The following is a 20,875-nucleotide window of genomic DNA, read 5'->3' as shown; positions in this document are numbered from 1 at the left end:
TAATATCTGAAGTATGGCATCTGAGGCAAATATTTCATTTGCTTATGCATTGATCTGGGCTGAATGCTTTGATCACATACTTTCTTAACACATCTGTTTGTTTTCTTCTCTTTAAGGTTCAGTAACTGACAAGCCATTAGGACAGGGTAATTCTGGGAGAAAAGGTGAGTGGAGTCCTATGCTCTATTGAAGTGAGGTTAGTAGGAGGGTTGGTTGGTTTAGGACCATACTTCAGCCATGTTGGAACATCTCATGACAAAACATGATTCAGTTAAAAGGATGCTATACTGTTACATTTGAGTCATAAGGGCTGGGTCAAGACTGGCAGCCTGGGGCAGCATTGTGCTGACACAGAAGTGGGCTAGCAGAAAAAGAAGCCCCTGAGATGGCCAGTCAGCACGTGGCCCACTGCCAGGACAGTGGTGGGCTGTACACATCTTTGAGGGACATCCACAGTGCTCAAGCACGTCAACTGCTGCTTCCCGGCCATTCAGATGGCCAGAGGGCACCTTAGAGGCACCTCAGAGCTGCTCCTCCTATCTTTTTGCAGTGGGATTCAGATGACTGCAGATGGGGTGAGTGCGGGAGTGGGACAGGGGACAGATGTGCATGTTTGGTTGGGCTTTTTTGGTCCGCCCACATCCCGTCCCTGTGCTGGCTTAAAATGCTGGTCTGGATTCAGCCAAGTACTACTTTTGTGAGGCAGATGGCAACCTCTCATAAAAAAGCAGTATCTTAGCAGAAGATTCAAAGGGCAGCTTTATGAACTGAGTTAACCTTGTTCATACTTAATAAATTTAGAGAGAGAATGCAAAGCCTGCATGCTGGCTATAGGCCCCTCGCAATGCGGAGTGGGCATCTAGGAGCCGTGGGTCAGCTCTTCCAAGGGCAGGATTTTCAAAGGTGCTTTCTTTCCTAACACAATTTTTTTCTGATGTCAGTGACTTATCACGTTGTAAGTATTTTAAATGTTTTGGTTGAGTTCAACATAGATGATTGGATCAAACCAAAGCATTATTGAGATGCACAACCTCAAATCTCTTCCATTTTTCAGAAACAGTTTCTCTACAAAATGGCAGAACAGCTGTGAACAGTTCTGCAACAAGAGTAGTTCAGTCCATCAGGCCTTTTCCTTCATGCAAAAAACCCTGAGAAATAGCTTAACAGCTTTAATATTTCCATCAGTTCCTATTATGTTTGTAGAAAAAAGAAATTAAAAATTTTGAACTGTGTTTTTTGTATTCCTGCTGTGGAGGCCTATAGAAGATATGTTACAGTTTCGTAAATTTAGGAATAGCTTCTCGTTGAGTCCAGCTATATAGGAAATGTTACATTCTACAATTCCTTGTTTAAAAACCTGTCTTTTAGGAGGCAAGGATGCAGAGGTAACACATTTCAATAATGACTACTCAAAATTATAGCATATATAGTGGTACAGAATATCTTAAGTTGAATGAATTGATACAGTAATTTTATTGGTACATCTATTTTATTATTAATGGGTTCAGTTTTAGTATTTATCCTCTGGAATTCTTAGTTTGTGTTGCTGAAGTATCTTTAGAATTTTTTTTTTACTGTTCTTTCCACTTATGTTGTCTGTTTGTATGGTTTCTGGCTAATGCATTTAAATAAAATTTTTATTTGCAATACTTCTGCCCAATGATTCCATTTTTCCAGAGGTCAACCCTAGAGGCATTTGAAACATATCTTGGGAACAGTAACTGAAGATGTGTTCCATTGGTTGTCAGTTGTCATTGTAGTGGCAAGCTACAGCAAGTTATAATGTAACTTAGCCATAATGACTGTTCATCATAAAAACTGAAGGAAAGCAACCTCTTTTGGAAGCATTTTTCTGATTATCAGAAGCTGATGGAAAACAATGAGAGGAAAATGCTGTTATCTTGCTGTGCTTGTGAGCGTCTCAAGTGACATCTGACTGCACATGGCTGGAGTTCTGAACAAGGAATTTTCTGTGTTATTCTAAGAGAATACAAATATAGTAAATATGCGTTCTAAAGATGTGAGTATAATATTAATGTTTTGACAGCATGCTGAATATAAGGAAAATCTGCTAAAAATGTAGTTAAGAATCCATTAAAGTCTTACATTTAGGTACCACTGTGAAGGGGGTGTGGCAGTGCTTATTCAAGAGTTTTTCTCTTTCAGGCCACTCTGTGCATCAAATATTGCTGGCATTGATTGTGTAGGCCTGGCATGGGATGCTGAAGAGAGTTGGTGTACCTAACTGGGCTGGGCTTTGGAGCATGCTTAGGCTAAAGTTCTGGGGATCTTTAATGTCCGTGCTCCTCTCAGGCTATAGACCTAGTGTCATCCATGGCAGCATTAGGACTCTCCCAGTTTGTATCAGTTCCCACACATCAAGCAGATCACATGGTAGACTTGATTTTTGGTGTGGGACTAAATGTGAATCTGGTGGCTATTGATGCAGTATCATGGTCAGACCACTATGGCCTGAAGGCTTGCTTGAGCACCCCAACCCCTCCCTGTTTAGGCAGTGAGCTGATTTATGCTTGCCCATTCAGAGTAATGGCTCCAGTGGGTTTCCTGGATGCTCTGCAGGATCCGAGGCCCCCTGGTGACTTGTTAGATGGTATAGATTGGCATAGCCAGTCTCTGAAGCCATCAATAAGACCACTCCCTGATGCCCTCTTTGCTCCTGTGTCAAACCAGCCCCCTGGTATACCATGGAGCTGTGGAGGATGAAACAGAAACTGAGACAGCTAGACCGTGTGTGGTGGTGTACTCATGATGAAACGGCAAGAATATTTTATAGGACATGTATGAAAACCTATGAGATGGCAATGAAAGTCGCCAAGAAGGGATTCTATGCATCCTCCATTGCATCTGCATGCTCTTGCCCAGCTCAATTGTTTAGAGTAATTAGATTTTTTAACTTCCCTTCCACAGGGAAATTGGAGAGGACTTCTGGGATCAGAAAATGGCGAGCTGAGCTGCTTTCCTTAACGGGGCAGGCTGGCACTTCTGTTCAGGGTAGTAAAAGGCAAACTAATGCCTTTTGCCGACTTTTCTCAGCTAGAGAATTGTCCAAGATATGCACAGATACTTTGAGGAGACTTACCTTGGCTGAAAGGGTGTCCCGGAGGGGGCTCCTTTGAGGCTTTGAGGGATCTCCGGAGAAAAGTTGCATATTCATCACCTACAGAAGTTTCCAGAGTCATTTATTTGACTTAAGCTCGACAGGATCTGAGTCTTCTTTTACAACTTTAAACATCTAATCTACAAAAGACTGGTGTCGATTTGGATAAACTACAAAAAAAATGGTATTGATCGCTATCTTTTCACTCCGGGACTAATAACTAAAGCTAAACAAAACAAAATTAAAAGGTGGGAGTTGGATATAATGGAAGCTTGAAAGCAGGAGAAGAAAAGGGGCTAAATTTAACTTTGTAAATCTAAAAGACAGTGCTAAAACGAGATGAATTGTCTCTGGTTCGGGAGGACTCGTCTCAAAGAGATGAAAGGTTGGCTGCTATTTTTCTACCGGGTAACGGACCAGAGTTGTCCACTGTGATGGTGACAAACAGTATGGACTGTCTACCAGAGTCTCGAGGCGGCAAGAGGGTGGTGGCGGGCCTAGCTCGCCTGGGAAATTATAGATGTTTGTATGCAAATGCTAGAAGTGTTCGAAGTAAAATTGGTGAATTGGAATGTTTAGTGTTGGGAGAAAATATAGACATTGTGGGAATTTCAGAAACTTGGTGGAATGAGGAGAATCAGTGGGACACAGTGATTCCTGGATATAAGTTATATCGGAAGGATAGGGAGGGAAGGGTTGGAGGTGGGGTGGCTCTGTACGTCAGAGAGGATATACGGTCCAGTAAGACTGAGGTCAGAGAATTAGATTCCCTTTTAGAAATGCTTTGGGTTGAAATAGAGGGCCCAAAAGGAAATTTAACTATGGGAGTTTGTTATCGCCCACCAAATCAAAAGAGAGAGGACGATTATAATATGATGGAAGGCTTAAAGATAGCGGCTAAATGTAAAAACTGTGTCATAACAGGTGATTTTAACTACCCGCAGATTGATTGGGTCAATATGTGTTCTGGTCGAGAGAAAGAGATTTAGTTTCTTGATGCTCTCAATAACTGTGCTATGGAGCAGATGGTCTCAGAACCTACTAGGGGTGGGGCGATCCTGGATTTGGTCCTAAGTAATGCCCAAGATTTGGTGAGAGATGTAAAAGTGATCGCGCCGCTTGGGAGCAGTGACCATAATGTTATTGATTTCACTGTTTGTATAAATAGGGAGTTGCCCAAAAAGACCGCCACAACCACGTTTAACTTTAAAAGGGGTAAATTCTATGAGATGAGGAGGCATGTGAGGAGGAAACTGAAAGGAAAGGTAAATACGGTCAAAACCCTTGGGGAAGCTTGGACACTATTTAAAACTATAATCCAAGAAGCTCAGATAAAATACATACCACAAGTTAGGAAAGGCACAAACAGGTATAAGAAAAGGCCTGCATGGTTAACAAACAAAGTAATGGAAGCTGTAAAAGGTAAGAAAGACTCCTTTAAACGGTGGAAAACCAGTCCAAGTGAGATTAATGAAAGGGAACACAGGCTGTGGCAAATCAAATGCAAGACTGTGATCAGGCAGGCAAAGAGGGACTATGAGGAGCATATTGCAAAAAACATAAAGACCAACAATAAAAATTTCTTCAAATATATTAGAAGTAGGAAACCAGCCAGGGAGGCAGTGGGGCCCTTGGATGACCGTGGGGTAAAAGGATTACTGAAGGAGGATAGGGAAATGGCTGAGAAGCTGAATGCATTTTTTGCCTCCATCTTCATTGTGGAAGATGAGAACTTTTTGCCCACCCCTGAACCACTAATGTTGGAAGGGGTGTTGAAAGACCTGAGTCAGATTGAGGTGACAAAAGAGGAGGTCCTACAACTACTAGATAAATTAAAAACTAATAAGTCACTGGGTCCCGATGGCATACATCTGAGAGTTCTGAAAGAACTCAAAGTTGAACCTGTGGATCTTCTAACAAAAATCTGTAATCTTTCATTGAAATCTGCCTCCATTCCTGAGGACTGGAAGGTAGCAAATGTCACCCCCATCTTTAAAAAGGGTTCCAGAGGAGATCCAGGAAATTACAGGCCAGTCAGTCTGACTTCAATACCGGGGAAGTTGGTAGAAACCATTATCAAGGACAGAATGAGTAGGCAAATTGATGAACACGAGTTATTGAGGAAGACTCAGCATGGGTTCTGTAGGGGAAGATCATGCCTCACTAACCTGCTACATTTCTTTGAGGGGGTGAACAAACATGTGGACAAAGGAGACCCGATAGATGTTGTTTACCTTGACTTCCAGAAAGCTTTTGATAAAGTTCCTCATCAAAGGCTCCTTAGAAAGCTTGAGAGTCATGGAGTAAAAGGACAGGTCCTCTTGTGGATCAAAAACTGGCTGAGTAATAGGAAGCAGAGAGTGAGTATAAATGGGCAGTCTTCGCAGTGGAGGACGGTAAGCAGTGGGGTGCCGCAGGGCTCGGTACTGGGTCCCATGCTCTTTAACTTGTTCATAAATGATTTAGAGTTGAGAGTGAGCAGTGAAGTGGCCAAGTTTGCGGATGACACAAAATTGTTCAGGGTGGTGAGAACCAGAGAGGATTGTGAGGAACTCCAAAGGGATCTGTTGAGGCTGGGTGAGTGGGCGTCAATGTGGCAGATGCGGTTCAATGTGGCCAAGTGCAAAGTAATGCACATTGGGGCCAAGAATCCCAGCTACAAATACAAGTTGATGGGGTGTGAACTAGCAGAGATTGACCATGAGAAAGATCTTGGGGTCGTGGTAGATAATTCACTGAAAATGTCAAGAAAATGTGCGTTTGCAATAAAAAAGGCCAACGCCATGCTGGGAATTATTAGGAAAGGAATTGAAAACAAATCAGCCAGTATCATAATGCCCCTGTATAAATCGATGGTGCGGTCTCATTTGGAGTACTGTGTGCAGTTCTGGTCGCCGCATCTCAAAAAGGATATTATAGCATTGGAGAAAGTGCAGAAAAGGGCAACTAGAATGATTAAAGGGCTGGAACACTTTCCCTATGAAGAAAGGTTGAAACGCTTAGGGCTCTTTAGCTTGGAGAAACGTTGCAGGGTGACATGATAGAGGTTTACAAGATAATGCATGGGATGGAGAAAGTAGAGAAAGAAATACTTTTCTCCCTTTCTCACAATACAAGAACTCGTGGGCATTCCATGAAATTGCTGAGCAGAAAGGTTAAAACGGATAAAAGGAAGTACTTCTTCACCCAAAGGGTGATTAACATGTGGAATTCACTGCCACAGGAGGTGGTGGTGGCCACAAGCATAGCCACCTTCAAGAGGGGTTTAGATAAAAATATGGAGCAGAGGTCCATCAGTGGCTATTAGCCACAGTGTGTGTGTGTGTGTGTGTATTTGGCCGCTGTGTGACACAGAATGTTGGACTGGATGGGCCATTGGCCTGATCTAACATGGCTTCTCTTTTTTTTCTTTCAAACAAAACAATTTATTGAAACTTATATATAGTACAAAATGCTTGTGATGTTAAATTGATTCAAATATAAGATACATTTAGAACGTTCAAAACACCCCCACCACCCTTCCCACCCCATCACCAAGAGCCTAAGGGGGGTTACCAAAACATAAATTCAAGTTTCTCAATTCAATTCTGACACTTTTTATCCATAGATACAGTGGGTTCCAAATTTCTTTAGAGGTCGAATAAGACTGTCCTCTCAATTTCATTGTTAAGATATCTAGTTCTACAGCCTCTAATAACTTTTGCACAAACTCATCCCTCCTTGGGATTTCTGCAACTTTCCAGTACCTGGCATATAGAATTCTAGCCACGGTGGCTATATATAACAGACATTTTTTTTCTAGTTTGGGGAGTTTTTCCTTTACTATACTTAACAAATAGAATTCTGGCGTATGCGGGAGCCTTATTTTGAGGATTTTTTGGCACCAGGTATTGACCTGGGCCCAATATTTCTTGGCATAGGCACACTGCCACCAAATGTGAAATAAGGTTCCTTTCACCTTTCCACACTTCCAACACTTGTTAGAGTAGCTTGGGTAGATCTTAGCCAGTCTCTCTGGAGTTAAGTACCATCTATAGGCCATTTTGTACAGGTTTTCCTTAAATTCATTGGCCGAGGTTAATTGGAGGTTGTGTTTCCAAATATTTTCCCATTCTTTCAGTTCCATATTATATCCGAAGTCACTCAGCCGTCTAATCCAACTCTCTTTGACTATTTCATCTTGCATTTTGTTCATTAATAACCAATTGTAAATTTTAGATATTAGTTTCTGCCCATCATATATTATTGTATCCAAATCGTTAGGTTTTTTATAAAAACCTGTTTTTGTATCTGTCTGGAATCTGGAGTTAATTTGTGTTTTTGTCCACCAATCCAATTTGATATTATCATCTAATATCAGATTATGGGTGGTGTCTAGCAAGCCATTGTAGTTATAGTTGATATCCCAGGAATAGAGATTTGGGTGCTGAGATGCCTCCACCGGGGAGAGCCAAAGAGGAACTTGTGTATAAACCGTTTTCCTTGTTTCGCTCCATGTCTTAAAGATCGGCTTTCTAATAACATGGCGAAAAAAGTTGTTATTTTCCAGGGGGGGCTGGTACCATATGTACGAATGCCAGCCTCTGACTAAGCCTGCCCCCTCTAGCACCAGCAATCTCTTATTTTCCAACAGTATCCATTCCTTCGCCCAAGTAAGGCAACAAGCTTTATAATAAATTCTCCACTCTGGCAAAGCTAAGCCTCCTCTAAGTTTACTGTCTTGTAAAATTTTAAGTTTTATTCTTGGTCTTTTGCTTTGCCATATGAAGGCCGATGTCATCTTGTCCAGCTGTTGAAAGAAGGCCTGGGGGAGCGAAATAGGAATCATCTGAAATAAAAAAAGTATTCTAGGGAGTATATTCATTTTGATAGAGGCTATTCTTCCCAGCAAGGAAATTTGTAAATTCTTCCATCTGTTCAGATCAGCCTGGATTTCCTTTAAATTTTTTTCGTAATTATCTTTTTGCAGTGTTCTCAAATCACTTGTCACCCTGACACCCAGGTATTTCACTTTCTTCTCCCATCTGAAACCTGATTTATTCTCCAGAGATATAATTTGTTCCTTTGTTAAATTTTGTGTTAAAAATTGGGTTTTAGTCCTATTTACTTTAAAGCCCGATACTGCCCCAAATTGTTCCAGCCTCTCCTTAATATGGTCTATTGAATTTATAGGATCCTCTACTATAAGTAGAACGTCATCTGCAAAGGCTTGTATTTTGTATTTTTCATCTTTAACTCCAGTTCCTTTAATTCGATGGTCTTCTCTTATACTTTTAAGGAGGAATTCCAATGTTGTAATGAATAATAGAGGAGATAATGGGCAGCCTTGCCTCGTGCCCTGTTTGATTTCAATCATATCTGATAGCTGACCATTGATATTAATTTTTGCGTTTTGTCTGGTGTATATCGCTCCGACTAATTTACAAAATTTTCTTCCGCACCCGATGGCTTCTAAAGATTTTAAGATAAAACTCCAATTAACATTGTCGAAGGCTTTTTCGGCATCCAACATAATGCCAGCAAATTGTTTATCCGGATGCTCGCGGTAGTACTCTAGTATGTTTAGGAGGTATCTTATATTCTGGCTCATCTTTCTCCCTGGAACAAACCCTGTTTGATCATCGTGTATTACAGATGAAATAACTTTTTTAAGTCTGTTCGTCAGGATTGTAGCGAATATTTTATAATCTGCGTTTAATAAGGAGATAGGTCGATAATTCTTTATCTCTTGCGGATCTGTTCCTTCCTTGTGTATCAGGGAAATTACTGCTTCTCTCCAAGATGCTGGTGTTACAGCCGAATCTTGAATTACCTCAATTACCTTTTTATATGGAATTAGTAGGGATTCTTCGAATGTTTTAAAGAATTCAATTGGTAAGCCGTCTGGGCCAGGCATTTTGTTACTTTTCTGTTTTTTTATTGCTTCACAAATTTCATGGATGGAGATCGGTTCCTCTAATGTTTCCTTCTGTGTTTCGGTTAATAGTTGGATTTGGACTTCTTGAATATATTCCGACTGGAGTTTTTCAGGGATCTCGCGTTCATTATAGAGGTTCTGGTAGAAATTTTGAATAATTACTTGCATTTGCGACATTTTAGAGACCTCCTCATTCGCCTCATTCTTAAGTGATCTGATAAGATTCTTCTCTCTTTCCTTTCTCAGCCTGTATGCCAACCATCTACCAGGTTTATTTGCACTTTCAAAATAGTTTTGTTTCGCCCATTTCAGTTTTCTTTCCAATTTGTCCGTAAGTAGAAGGTTGATTTCATGTTGTATGGCATACACTCTTAGTTTCGTTTGTTCTGAGCTCCTTGTTTTTTGCTGTTTCTCTTGTTTACTTAATTCTAATATTAGATCGTTGTAAGCCTTCATTCTTTCTTTCTTTTTGCTAGATAGCCAATTACGATCCCTCTGAAAAAGGCCTTAAAGGCGTCCCATATAATTGGCATCGGCGTATCCTGCTTCCGATTGAGTTCAAAGAACGTCTTGATCTCTTTCTTCGCTTTTTCTATAAAGGGTTCTTCTTTTAAAATTTGAAGATTCAGTGTCCACCGGGTTTTGGGACGGAAGTCATCTAAAGTTATTTGCAAAGGATTGTGGTCTGCGTAGGTTTTGGGTAATATGTGTGCTTGGGTGACCGACAAACCTAAGGAAGCGGACATCCAGCATGTATCTATCCGCGACCAGCATTTATGGACGTGCGAAAAGTAGGTGAAGTCACTAGTTTGTGGGTTTTTCGTTCTCCAAATGTCGATTAAATTGAACTCATCCACAGTTTTTAGAAAGGACGCAGGTAGCAGATTCCAAGATTTCTTCACTTTGGTGTTTTCGTATCTTTTGTCTTTAGTTGCATCTAGGACCGCATTGTAGTCCCCTACAATGCAAAATTTCCCGGAGTCATGTTCAAGCAGTTTGGAGTGTAGTTTTGAATAGAACTCTTCCTGAGCATTGTTTGGTGCATAGATGTTGCCAAAAATTATTTTTTCCCCTTTTATTTCTAATTCTATAAGTACAATTCTGCCTAGCTCGTCACTATATAGCATCCTGGATTTCACGTTTTTTTGTACATAAATGGCAACTCCCCTTTTTTTCTCAGATGCACATGAGTAGTAAAGTTGGCCGAGTTTCTTGTTTTGCAAAAGTTTTAAATTCTCTTCTTTGATGTGGGTTTCCTGTAAACATATTATTTGTGATTTGGTCTTTTGTAATTGTAGGAAAATCTTTCTCCTTTTTTTGGGTTCATTGAGGCCGTTTACGTTGACAGAAATAATCTGTAGCCCGGATGTAGCCATCATTAAGTTTTTGAGTTATTTTCAAGACTCTGTTCTTTTTGTACTTGCAGTCTGGTTTTGATCCTTCCGCCCTTCTTTTTCTGCGGATCACTTGAACCAGAGGCTATCTGTTCTGACCTCTCTTCCTGCTCCTCTCCCGACTCAGAGTCTTGATTTTCCGTTTTTACAAAGTTTGTCCAAAATTCTTCTATTTTATCTGGGGTGGTAAGATTGAATCTCCTAGAATTGTATGAAAAGAAAACCCCTTCTGGGACCAGCCATCTAAACTGTATTGCATTCTTAGTCAACCATGTTGTAATTTTTTTATAACCAAAGCGTCTCTGACGTACTGACCAAGGAATGTCTTTCAAAACTTTTACATTGTTGCCTTCAAATGTCAAACCTTCTTCTCTTGCCAGTTTCAGTATTCTTTCACACGTTGAGGTTCGGGTGAATCTGACATGTATTTCCCTAGGGAGATTAAACTTTCTGGTATGGGTGGACGACACTCTCTTAACCCACTCAATTTCACTTCTGCTCTCTATTAAGGCGTCATCCTCGCCGGGCCTCAGGAGCTTCAATATCTTGTTCTCTGTGTTCTCTCCCCTATCCTCTGTGATGTTTTGGAACCTTAAGACATAAGCTGCCTTTTTCATCTCAAGTCTGGCAACTCTATCTTCCATCTCAGCCACCTTTATTTTATTCTCCTTTGCAATGGTAGACGTTGCTTCTCCTTGATCCTCCAACTTTCCGACTCTTGCTGAGAGCTCGTGAACTTGCTGGGTATTAGCTAGCAATTGTCTTTGAAACTCTCTTAGTTGCTGATTGGTTTTCTTGATTTCTCCCATTAGGTCACTTTTGACTCCTTCTAAGGCCTCTTTGTTCTGTTGGAAGCCTGTCAGCATGATACTTTGTAACTTATCAATAGCTTCCTGAGTAACTGCTGGGGCAGCAGGTTTTCCTCCCCCTGGCGGGGTAGACTGGCCATATTTCTTCACTTTAGTCTCCATCCTAAATAAGTTTGGCAGTCGCCCAGATTATTACTATCAATCAAAGCTCTGTGTCCAAGAAATCCTAATGGAGCCTCTTAAGCCTCTCAGACTTATTAAGCTCCCTATTAGTTTAACCACATTTGCCGATTTATCAGTTCATTCATTTAACCCAGAATACAATTAATCAATTACTTTATACCTTCAATCAGTTATCAGTACCCAGAAGTTGGTTTCCAAAATTAATTCCCCAATTAATTAAGAACGGTTCCCCAGTAAGTTAGACTAGGTAATCAGTTTTCAATTTATCAATTAGTCCGTCAGGCAATTCATCAGTTCAACAATTAATCATATACCACAATTAAGCCGTTAATCATATACCACAATTATTATCAATGACTCCTTCAAGGATTTAACAACTATCAGCTCACCAGTTTATCTATTTATCAATTAATCTAGTAATTTGTTAATTAATCAATTAGTCAGTTGATCAGTTCATCAGTTCATCAGTTCATCAACTAGTTATCAAATAACCATATGCTAGAGATTACTGTTCTCTTGGCCAAATCAGTCCCCTTTCCTTCTTTCTTCTTTCTTCTATTTCCTGCTTCTTGCTTCAGCTCCTCTTCTTCCCTTGTCTTGCCTTCCTTCTTCTTTCTTTTTCCTTTAAGTAGGTTTCCAATCGCCAATCCAATCCAGTCCAGCAATGCTACAACCTGGTCAGCGATGCTTAGTTTATCCAGTACTGTTTAAATTGTCCACTAGAGGGAGTCTCAGCCAATCTTCAAGAAAGGGGTAGCCGCAGCACAAAAGGCGCTGCTAACCCCCCCCCCCTTCTTTTAACACTTAGGCACTTTAAAGTCTCGAACCTTCTATCTTCTTTCCACCTTTCTCCTCCCCGCTTCCAGGCTATTTCTTCACCTTTTCAACAGATCTCCTCCTCCTCTTCCGAACACCAATCACTACTTCCAGTCACCGTCTCAGCTCCTTCAGCTTCTAGCCCTACTCTCCCGTAGCGCTTTCCGATGACACCAAAACAGCGAAGCACATAGCACAGTCTTTCTTCGCTAACTTTCTCCGACTTTCTCCGACTTTTCCCGACCTGCTCCGACTTGCTCGCCTTTCCCACCTTGCTCGCCTTTCCCACTCACTTTCACTTCGCCATCAGCGCCATTCCTAGCCTGCCTCCTCCTGCCTCGGCCATTTCAGAGACCACTAAAACAACATCTCGGCAGGGGTATTGGTAGGCACAAATTCTACTCAGGTTCTTTCTTTCTTTCCAAAAGGTCAAAGCTTTAAACTATTACCTTTAGACCAGCTTCAGCATGTGGGCCCGCTCCGCAAAACGAAAGTATTCGCCACCTCCGCCACCGCCGCCACCATTTTCTCCAGCTCCGCTTATCTTGCTTAGAACGCTGTTTCTACTTGATTTCTTCTTCTTTTATTTTGTTTGGTCTCTCTTCTTCTGCCACTGCGTCCAGGTGCGTAGTAAGGGTCGTTTACCATCAAACCGGCACTCAGTTTTGAGGTTAGTTTTCTCCCTCAGCTCTTCTCCGGTGACCTGGTTAACCGCAAAAGCGTCAGCTAGCTCCGGACAGGGGAAAAGCCAGGTGTCAGTAAAAGAAGCCGCCGCCTCTTCTCCAGATGCTCCAGCCAGCTCCCCAGTCTGCGAAGTACCCCCTGGTACTCCTTTAGGGGGTGTCCTCGATGTCAGGACCCCTCCAAAAGTTAGCTGAACAGAACGGACTCAGAGAGTGCGTTCTGCCTCACCACGCCACAAACCGGCCTAACATGGCTTCTCTTATGTTCTTATGTATGTTCTTATTGTTTAGTCTATCAGCGGTTGAGGAAATAGCCCCATCGTCATAGATCTGCAGCACTCATAGTCAACACAGGAAGTACATCAGACATCGCGAGATTTCTCTACCAGTGAAACGAGACTTGGTGGCAGGAAAAGCAGGAAGTACCAGAGGAAGAAGAAGGAAGTAAGAGAAGGAAACAGTCTACTCTAGGATTACAATATCAGAGAGAAACATCGGCGGCCATTGCTGGGAGGACAAAGTTTTAACAATGTTGTTAAAGTGACTGGGACAATAAAAATTGGTGGAGTTAATTGAGTTGGTAATTTTAAATTAAGGACTATTGGACAGTGGTGAAGAAGATCTGAATTGAATAAAGGGAAAAGAAGGAAATTTTTTAAAGTGAAGCAAAAGTTGCGACTGCCATTTTGGGGAAAATAAAAAAAAATTAAATATTAATATCTGAGCCTGGGAGGCCCAGAGGATGGCGAAATTGGGTTCATTGGAAAGGGCAAGCTTCACTTTATCAAGCCTGATGGTCCAAATTTAATTTGGTGAGATAAAATTTTTTGATCTTTTTATATGTCAGACCCAAAGCAAATCCGTACTAGGTCTGCTTCAATGGAGAAAATGCAAGCCCAATTAGATGCAATGGAAGCCAGGATAATGAAGGGGGGTGAAAGAAATTATAACTGCCTCTAAAAACGAAATAAATGATATTGAGGACTCAAAAAAAGAATTTAAAAAAGAGATAAAGAATCTCAAAAATGAGACTGTAGTAATAACAAAAAAAGTACAAGAGGTGGAAGAGAGAGTGAAAATACATGATTCCACCTTGTTATAATTACAAGAAAAGGTGATAATACACAACTGCAAGTTGATGGAGACACAGATTCGTCTGATAGGTGTACCAGAAGAATCTGATTTGGAAGAATATATCATAAAAATAATTGCAGAATTTTTGGAGGAAGATCCCGAAGGGAATAGAAATATGTACAATTATATGTTTAGAGTGAACTCACTCTATGCAAAAAAGAACAATCTGCCAAGAGATGTGGTCATAACATTTATGACAAAAGAAATGGTGGGAAAAATCATGAACATAAATTTTGAAAAGACATTGATAGTGGGAGGTAGTAGAATAAGAGTTATGAAAGAGTTGTCAAGACAAGTGTTAACTGACAGGAATGCATATAAAAAATTGACAGAAAAACTACGTGACAGTGGCATGAGATACAGATGGATAATACCTGAAGGTTTGAGCTTTGAACTTCAAGGGAAAAGGATTACAATTACAAACACACAGGAACTGTGTAGATTTTATGGAGAGAATAAAGAATTTGCACCATGATGGATTACAAATTGATATCTTGGAATGTAGATGGACTAAATTCATCACAAAAAAGAAGGGCAACATTTCATTGGATAAAGAAACAAAATTAATTGTAATATAGTTTGTTTACAAGAAGTGCATATGAGACAAAAGGATTATAAATTTTTATGGAATAAGCAATTGGGACTAGAATTTTATACATTGGCTGAACAGAAGAAGAGAGGAGTAATTTTTCATATTAAAAAATAATTAGACCCGAAATTGGTTTTTAAAGATAAAGATGGAAGATACATAGCAGTGGAAATTTTATTGAATGCTAAAAAGACTTTATTGTTGGGACTCTATGCTCCAAATGGTGCAAAGGACATTTTCTTTAAAAATATTACGCAACATCTTGATGAAGTGACTTATGAGCAAATTTTGTTGATGGGGGACTTTAATGGAACAATTCAGATCTGGGAAGAAAAAAATTGATAAAGAAGGGAAATTGCCAAAATCTATCTTTGAGCTGGTTAAACAAGAGAGGTTGGAGGATATATGGAGAAAATTTAATCCTGAAGTATGGGACTACACCTTTTTTCAGCCAGACATAATTCCTTTTCTAGAATTGACATGTTGTGGGGTACTAAAGATTTGGGACTTATAACAAGGAAGATAGAGATTTTACCCAAAATAGGAGCTGACCACAACCCATTAATGTGGATTACAAAATTGTCTAAAAGTCGAGAAGATGGAGAATAAAGAAAGATTTACTACAAAATAAAGGAATAGTGACATCTTTAGAAAATGAAACTAAAGCTTATTTCCAAGTTAATGAAAGAGAAGATATAGAATTTCAGATGGTATGGGATGCCTATAAGGCAGTAATGAGAGGAATATTGATAACACTGAATAATAAAGATGAGAGAGCAAAAGATAAACAGATCTTGGACATTCAAAATGAAATTAAGAAAAAAGAATGTGAATTAAGAAAAAGGCCAGGGAAAAAGAAAATTATAAAGGAGATTACAATATTGCAAACACAAATGAGACATTTGTTAAATAAGGAAATGGAATGGAGTTTGAAAAAATTACAACAGAAATCGTTTGAGGGTGCAAACAAACCTGGAAAGTACTTGGCCTGGCAATTAAAGAAAAAGAGAGAAAGCAAAATTATTAATAAAATTGTAGTTGATGGGAAAGAGGTGGTAGACCAAGAAGGAATAAAGAGAGAATTTTTAAGTATTATGCTAATTTATTTAAGGGTGTTAAAGTAAGGAAAGAAAGGATTGAAACGTATTTGCAAAAGATCAAAATAGCACCCTTAACTGAATATATGGAAAAAATTCTGAATGATCCAATTGAAAAAATAGAAATTGAAGCAGCGATTAATATAATGAAAATTGGAAAGGCACCTGGTCCAGATGGATATACGGCAATATTTTTTAAAATGCTTAAAGAACAATTAGTACCGAAACTCCAAAAATTGATGAATGCGATAAGATTAAATGGGAAAATACCCAATACATGGAAAGAAGCTGTAATCTCATTGATTCCAAAGGAAGCTAGAGACGTCACGAATGTAAAGAATTATAGACCAATTTCATTATTAAATAATGATTCTAAGATATACACAAGAATCCTGGCAGAACGGCTTAAACAATATTTAATAAATTTTATAAAAGAAGGCAAATAAGAGACAATATTAGAACTGTTGTAAATATTGTAGAATATTATGAAAGACATCCAGAGAAGGAAGTTGCATTATTTTTTGTGGATGCAGAGAAAGCTTTTGATAATCTGAACTGGGACTTTATGTTTGCAGTTATGGAAAAAATAAAGTTGGGGAAAAACTGTGCAAGAATGATATAGGCAATATATACTGAACAACGTGCAAGGTTATGTATAAATGCAGATCTCACAGATGAAATGAAAATTAGCAAAGGCACAAGACAAGGTTGTCCGCTTTCACTATTGTTTATAATGATACTTGAAATTTTATTGATGCAAATACAAGATGATGAAGAAATAGAAGGAATGAGAATTAAAGAATTTACCTATAAATATAGAGCATTTGCAGATGATATGTTTATAAATGAAAATCCTATACAAGTAACACCTTTGTTGTTAGCTAAAATACAATATTTTGGAGAATTGGCGGGACTTTATGTTAAAGAAAAATCAAAACTTTTATGTAAAAATATGCAAGTAAATAAACAAAAGGAACTGCAGAAGCTAACGGGATGTGAGGTTACATCTAAAGTAAAATATTTGGGTGTGGAAATAACAATGAAGAACATTGATTTGTTTAAAAATAATTATGAAAAGTTATGGCGTAAAATGGATGAAGCTATGATAAAGTGGAACAAGCTTAATTTGTCATTGCTTGGGAGAATAGCTGAAATTAAGATGAATATTTTGCCGAGAATAATGTATCTATTCCACACTATCCCGATTGTGAAAGACAGCAAACAATTTAATAAATGGCAAAGGAGGATCTCAGAATTCGTATGAGCTGGAAAGAAACCAAGGATTAAAATGAAAGTTTTAACAGACGCTAAAGAAAGAGGAGGATTTCATTTACCAGATTTAAGACTATATCATGAAGCAGTTTGTTTGGTGTGGATAAACGATTGGATGACGTTATTGAATAAAAAACATTTAACATTGGAAGGTCATGGAAATAAATTCAGCTGGCATGCTTATATGTACTATGGGAAGAAAAAGATGGATGGTTTTTTCTCTCACCATTATATAAGAAATAATTTGCTATATGTCTGGATGAAGTATAAGAAATATGGAGATGAGAGAAAACCACTATGGATAGTGCCTGCAGAAGTAATAAAAATAACAGCTGAGTTAGCAGAGGGAAAATGGATGTCATACAATCAATTATTAAAAATACAAAGCAGTAAAACAGAGTTGAAAACTGCTGAGGAGCTGAATTATAAGTATGATTGGTTTCAAATGCAACAAATAAAGAGTTTGGTGAAAAGTGATCTTAAAACCGAAGGAATAAGACAAGAACAAATGGAAATGGGAAAAGTTCTGCTTGGAGATAATGAAAAATTAATTTCAAAAATTTATAAGTTACTTTTAAAATGGTCTATGGAAGATGAAGTAGTAAAATCTCAAATGATTAAGTGGGCAATTAATGTAAATAAAGAAATACAGATGGGTACATGGGAATATTTGTGGAAGAATTCTATGAAACTCTCAACATGTCAGAGTATTAAAGAGAATTGTTTTAAGATGATGTTTAGATGGTACATGACTCCTAAAAAGTTGGCAAAGATGAATAATAAGATGCCAGACAGATGTTGGAAATGTAAAAAACATGAAGGTTCTTTCTACCATATGTGGTGGACTTGTGAAAGAGCGAAAAAGTATTGGCAGATGATTCTACAAGAGATTTCTAAGATCTAAGAATTTAATAACGTGGCAGAGACTTTTCTGTTGGGATTACAAATGGAAAAAATTCCAAAAGAAGATAGGAATTTAATCTGGTACTTGCTCTCAGCTGCTAGGACATTGTATGCGCAGTTGTGGAAGCAAGAAATAATACCAGAGAAATGGGATTGGATTGTAAAAGTTATGACATGGAGTGAAATGGACAAGTTAACAAGAACCTTAAGAGACTATGATTTAGAAATATTTAAAATGGAGTGGAAAAAGTTCGGAAGATACGTAGAAAAAGAGTGAAAAATTGATAATGACTAAGTTATAAGAGCGAGGAGGATATAAATTTTGGTTCTTTTTAATTAAGGGTACCTTTAATACTAATATTTTAAGTAAAGTACACTGGCGGTGGTCATGTAACGGGGGAAGGGGTGGTTAGAAAGTAATATATGGGATAGAGGAAAAAGTAGTTATTAATGATGTAATAAATTAAATATACTACCATACGTTACTAATAAAATTATTTGAAACCAAAAGAACAAGGAATTGGATGTTAGATATGAGGCATTTGTGAGTTATTTTGCCAGCCACGATTGATACAGTATGTGAATTGGAGGCCCCTTGGCCATCTTCTGGTCCAACACTGGATCACTTCAGCCAACTGTCCCGGATCGGTGAGATCCTGGTAGCTGTGAAGCCCGCCACTTGCCTTCTTGACCCATGTGCATCATGGCTGGTGATGGCCAGTGGAGATGGAATAAGAGCCCCCTGGGAGATATTGTTAATCTATCCCTGACTTCAGGGACCTTCCTGGGGTCTTTGAAGGAGGCACAGTGGTGAGACCACTATAATATCCTTTTTGAGGTGCAGTGACCAGAATTGTACATAGTATTCCAAATGAGACTGCACCATCGATTTATACAGGGGCATTATGATACTGGCTGATTTGTTTTCAATTCCCTTCCTAATAATTCCCAGCATGGCGTTGGCCTTTTTTATTGCAATCGCACACTGTCTTGACATTTTCAGTGAGTTATCTACCATGACCCCAAGATCTCTCACTTGGTCAGTCTCTGCCAGTTCACACCCCATCAACTTGTATTTGTAGCTGGGATTCTTGGCCCCAATGTGCATTACTTTGCACTTGGCCACATTAAACCTCATCTGCCACGTTGATGTCCACTCACCCAGCCTCAACAGATCCTTTTGGAGTGCCTCACAATCCTCTCTGGTTCTCACCACCCTGAACAATTAAGTGTCATCTGCAAATTTGGCCACTTCACTGCTTACTCCCAACTCCAAATCATTTATGAACAAGTTAAAGAGCATGGGACCCAGTACCGAGCCCTGCAGCACCCCACTGCTTACCGTCCTCCACTGCGAAGACTGCCCATTTATACTCACTCTCTGCTTCCTATTAATTAGCCAGTTTTTGATCCACAAGAGGACCTGTCCTTTTACTCCATGACTCTCGAGCTTTCTAAGGAGCCTTTGATGAGGAACTTTATCAAAAGCTTTCTGGAAGTCAAGGTAAACAACATCTATTGGGTCTCCTTTGTCCACTTTTCCAAGGGTGGCACTTGGGGAGAGGGTTTCTCTGTGTTACCCTCTGGCATGCAGTGTCCCTTAGGGGGTGATCCTCTCCCTGATGTTGTTTAACAATTTACATGTGCCCCTTTACCCAGTTAATCTGGGGGTTTGGGCTGGGGTGTCACCAGTATTTTGATGACACCCAGCTGTATCTGTTGATGGATGCCCAATTCCACCCTGAATATATTAGCTAGGGCACTGGAAACAATGGTTGGTTGGTTACAACAGAGTAGGTTAAAATTAAATCCATCAAAGATAGAGTTCCTGTGCCTGAATTTCAGTGGTGTGGGATTAGGAATTTGACTACCAACCCCTGGCAAAGTGTCATTGACACAGATGCCAACGATGAGGAGCTTAAGAGTGGGTCTGAATGCCTCACTTTCTATGAAGGCCCAGGTCACAAATGTTGCCAGATCGGTTGTCTACCATCTTCAGCTGGTCAGGCAACTGGTTCCCTATCTCTCCTCTCATGACTTAGCCACAGTGATCCATGCAATGGTCACCTTCAGGTTGGACTACTGTAACTCCCTCTATGAGGGGCTGCCCTTGAACTTGATCTGGTGCAAAATGCAGTGGCATGGCTGCTGACTGCAGTGTTTTTTTGGGTGCACGTTCAGCCAGTTCTGCCACCAGCTGCATTGGTTGCCAGTTGAACACCAGATCAGGTTCAAGGTTGTGGCATTTACCTTCATGACCCTAAGCAGTCAGAGACCAACATTTCTGCAGGACTTGCTCTCCCAGTATGTTCCCCAAAGAGCTCTGCACTCATCGGATCTACATCTACTGGCAGTCCCTGACCCAAAAGAAATCTGCTTAGCCTTGACTTCAGCCAGAGCCTTTCATTGCTCCCAAATGAGATCAGGGCACTGTGAGACTTATGACAATTTTGCAGAGAGTTCCACCAAGTCTTCAGTTGTGGCAGTGGGTGTTCAATTTATGGCTTCCCCTGCCCAAACCACTCTGCTTTAACCAGCCAATTCTGTAACAATGGATGGACATCTTCCTATTACTTTGGCCCCTCCTGCTTAAACAACCTGCCAAACAGACAACTGGCCAGCTGTTAGCAGGGATGTAAACAGCTTGGGAACCATCGATAAGATCTCGTATCTTTTAAAGATGAACAGAGCCAGGATATTTTTAGAATGGCATTTTGTCATTGTTTTGTGGTTTTAAGATATGATGTCTGAGGTTTTAATTAGATATTTCTATGTTGTAATGCACCCTGAGCCCACTTGTGGGAAGGGTGGTATAACAGCGCACCTCGCGGTCTCACTGGATCGCTTCTCTATGCGGCTTATGGCTATCCCAGCCCCTCTTCAGCCTCAGTTCTTCCTCTTGAATTTTACCTCACGGCTATGGAACTCAAGGGGTGGGTGTAATATGGATTTCTCACTAC

At 39.7% G+C, this 20,875-nt stretch overlaps 1 protein-coding gene across 1 annotated transcript in view; it reads left to right on the top strand.

Annotated features, from left to right (window-relative positions):
• The window catches only part of SMOC1 (SPARC related modular calcium binding 1), a 256,148-nt gene that overhangs the window by 108,458 nt on the left and 126,815 nt on the right, over positions 1 to 20,875 (top strand). The window contains exon 5 of the mRNA XM_060262366.1: positions 117 to 164. Coding sequence (XP_060118349.1) covers positions 117 to 164 — 48 coding nt within the window. The remainder of the gene's footprint in view (positions 1 to 116; positions 165 to 20,875) is intronic.

Source organism: Heteronotia binoei, chromosome 21 (assembly GCF_032191835.1).
Source record: "Heteronotia binoei isolate CCM8104 ecotype False Entrance Well chromosome 21, APGP_CSIRO_Hbin_v1, whole genome shotgun sequence".
NCBI lineage: Eukaryota > Metazoa > Chordata > Lepidosauria > Squamata > Gekkonidae > Heteronotia > Heteronotia binoei.
The sequence above is the reverse complement of the archived record's forward strand: the minus strand, read 5'-3'. Positions and strand labels throughout refer to the sequence as shown.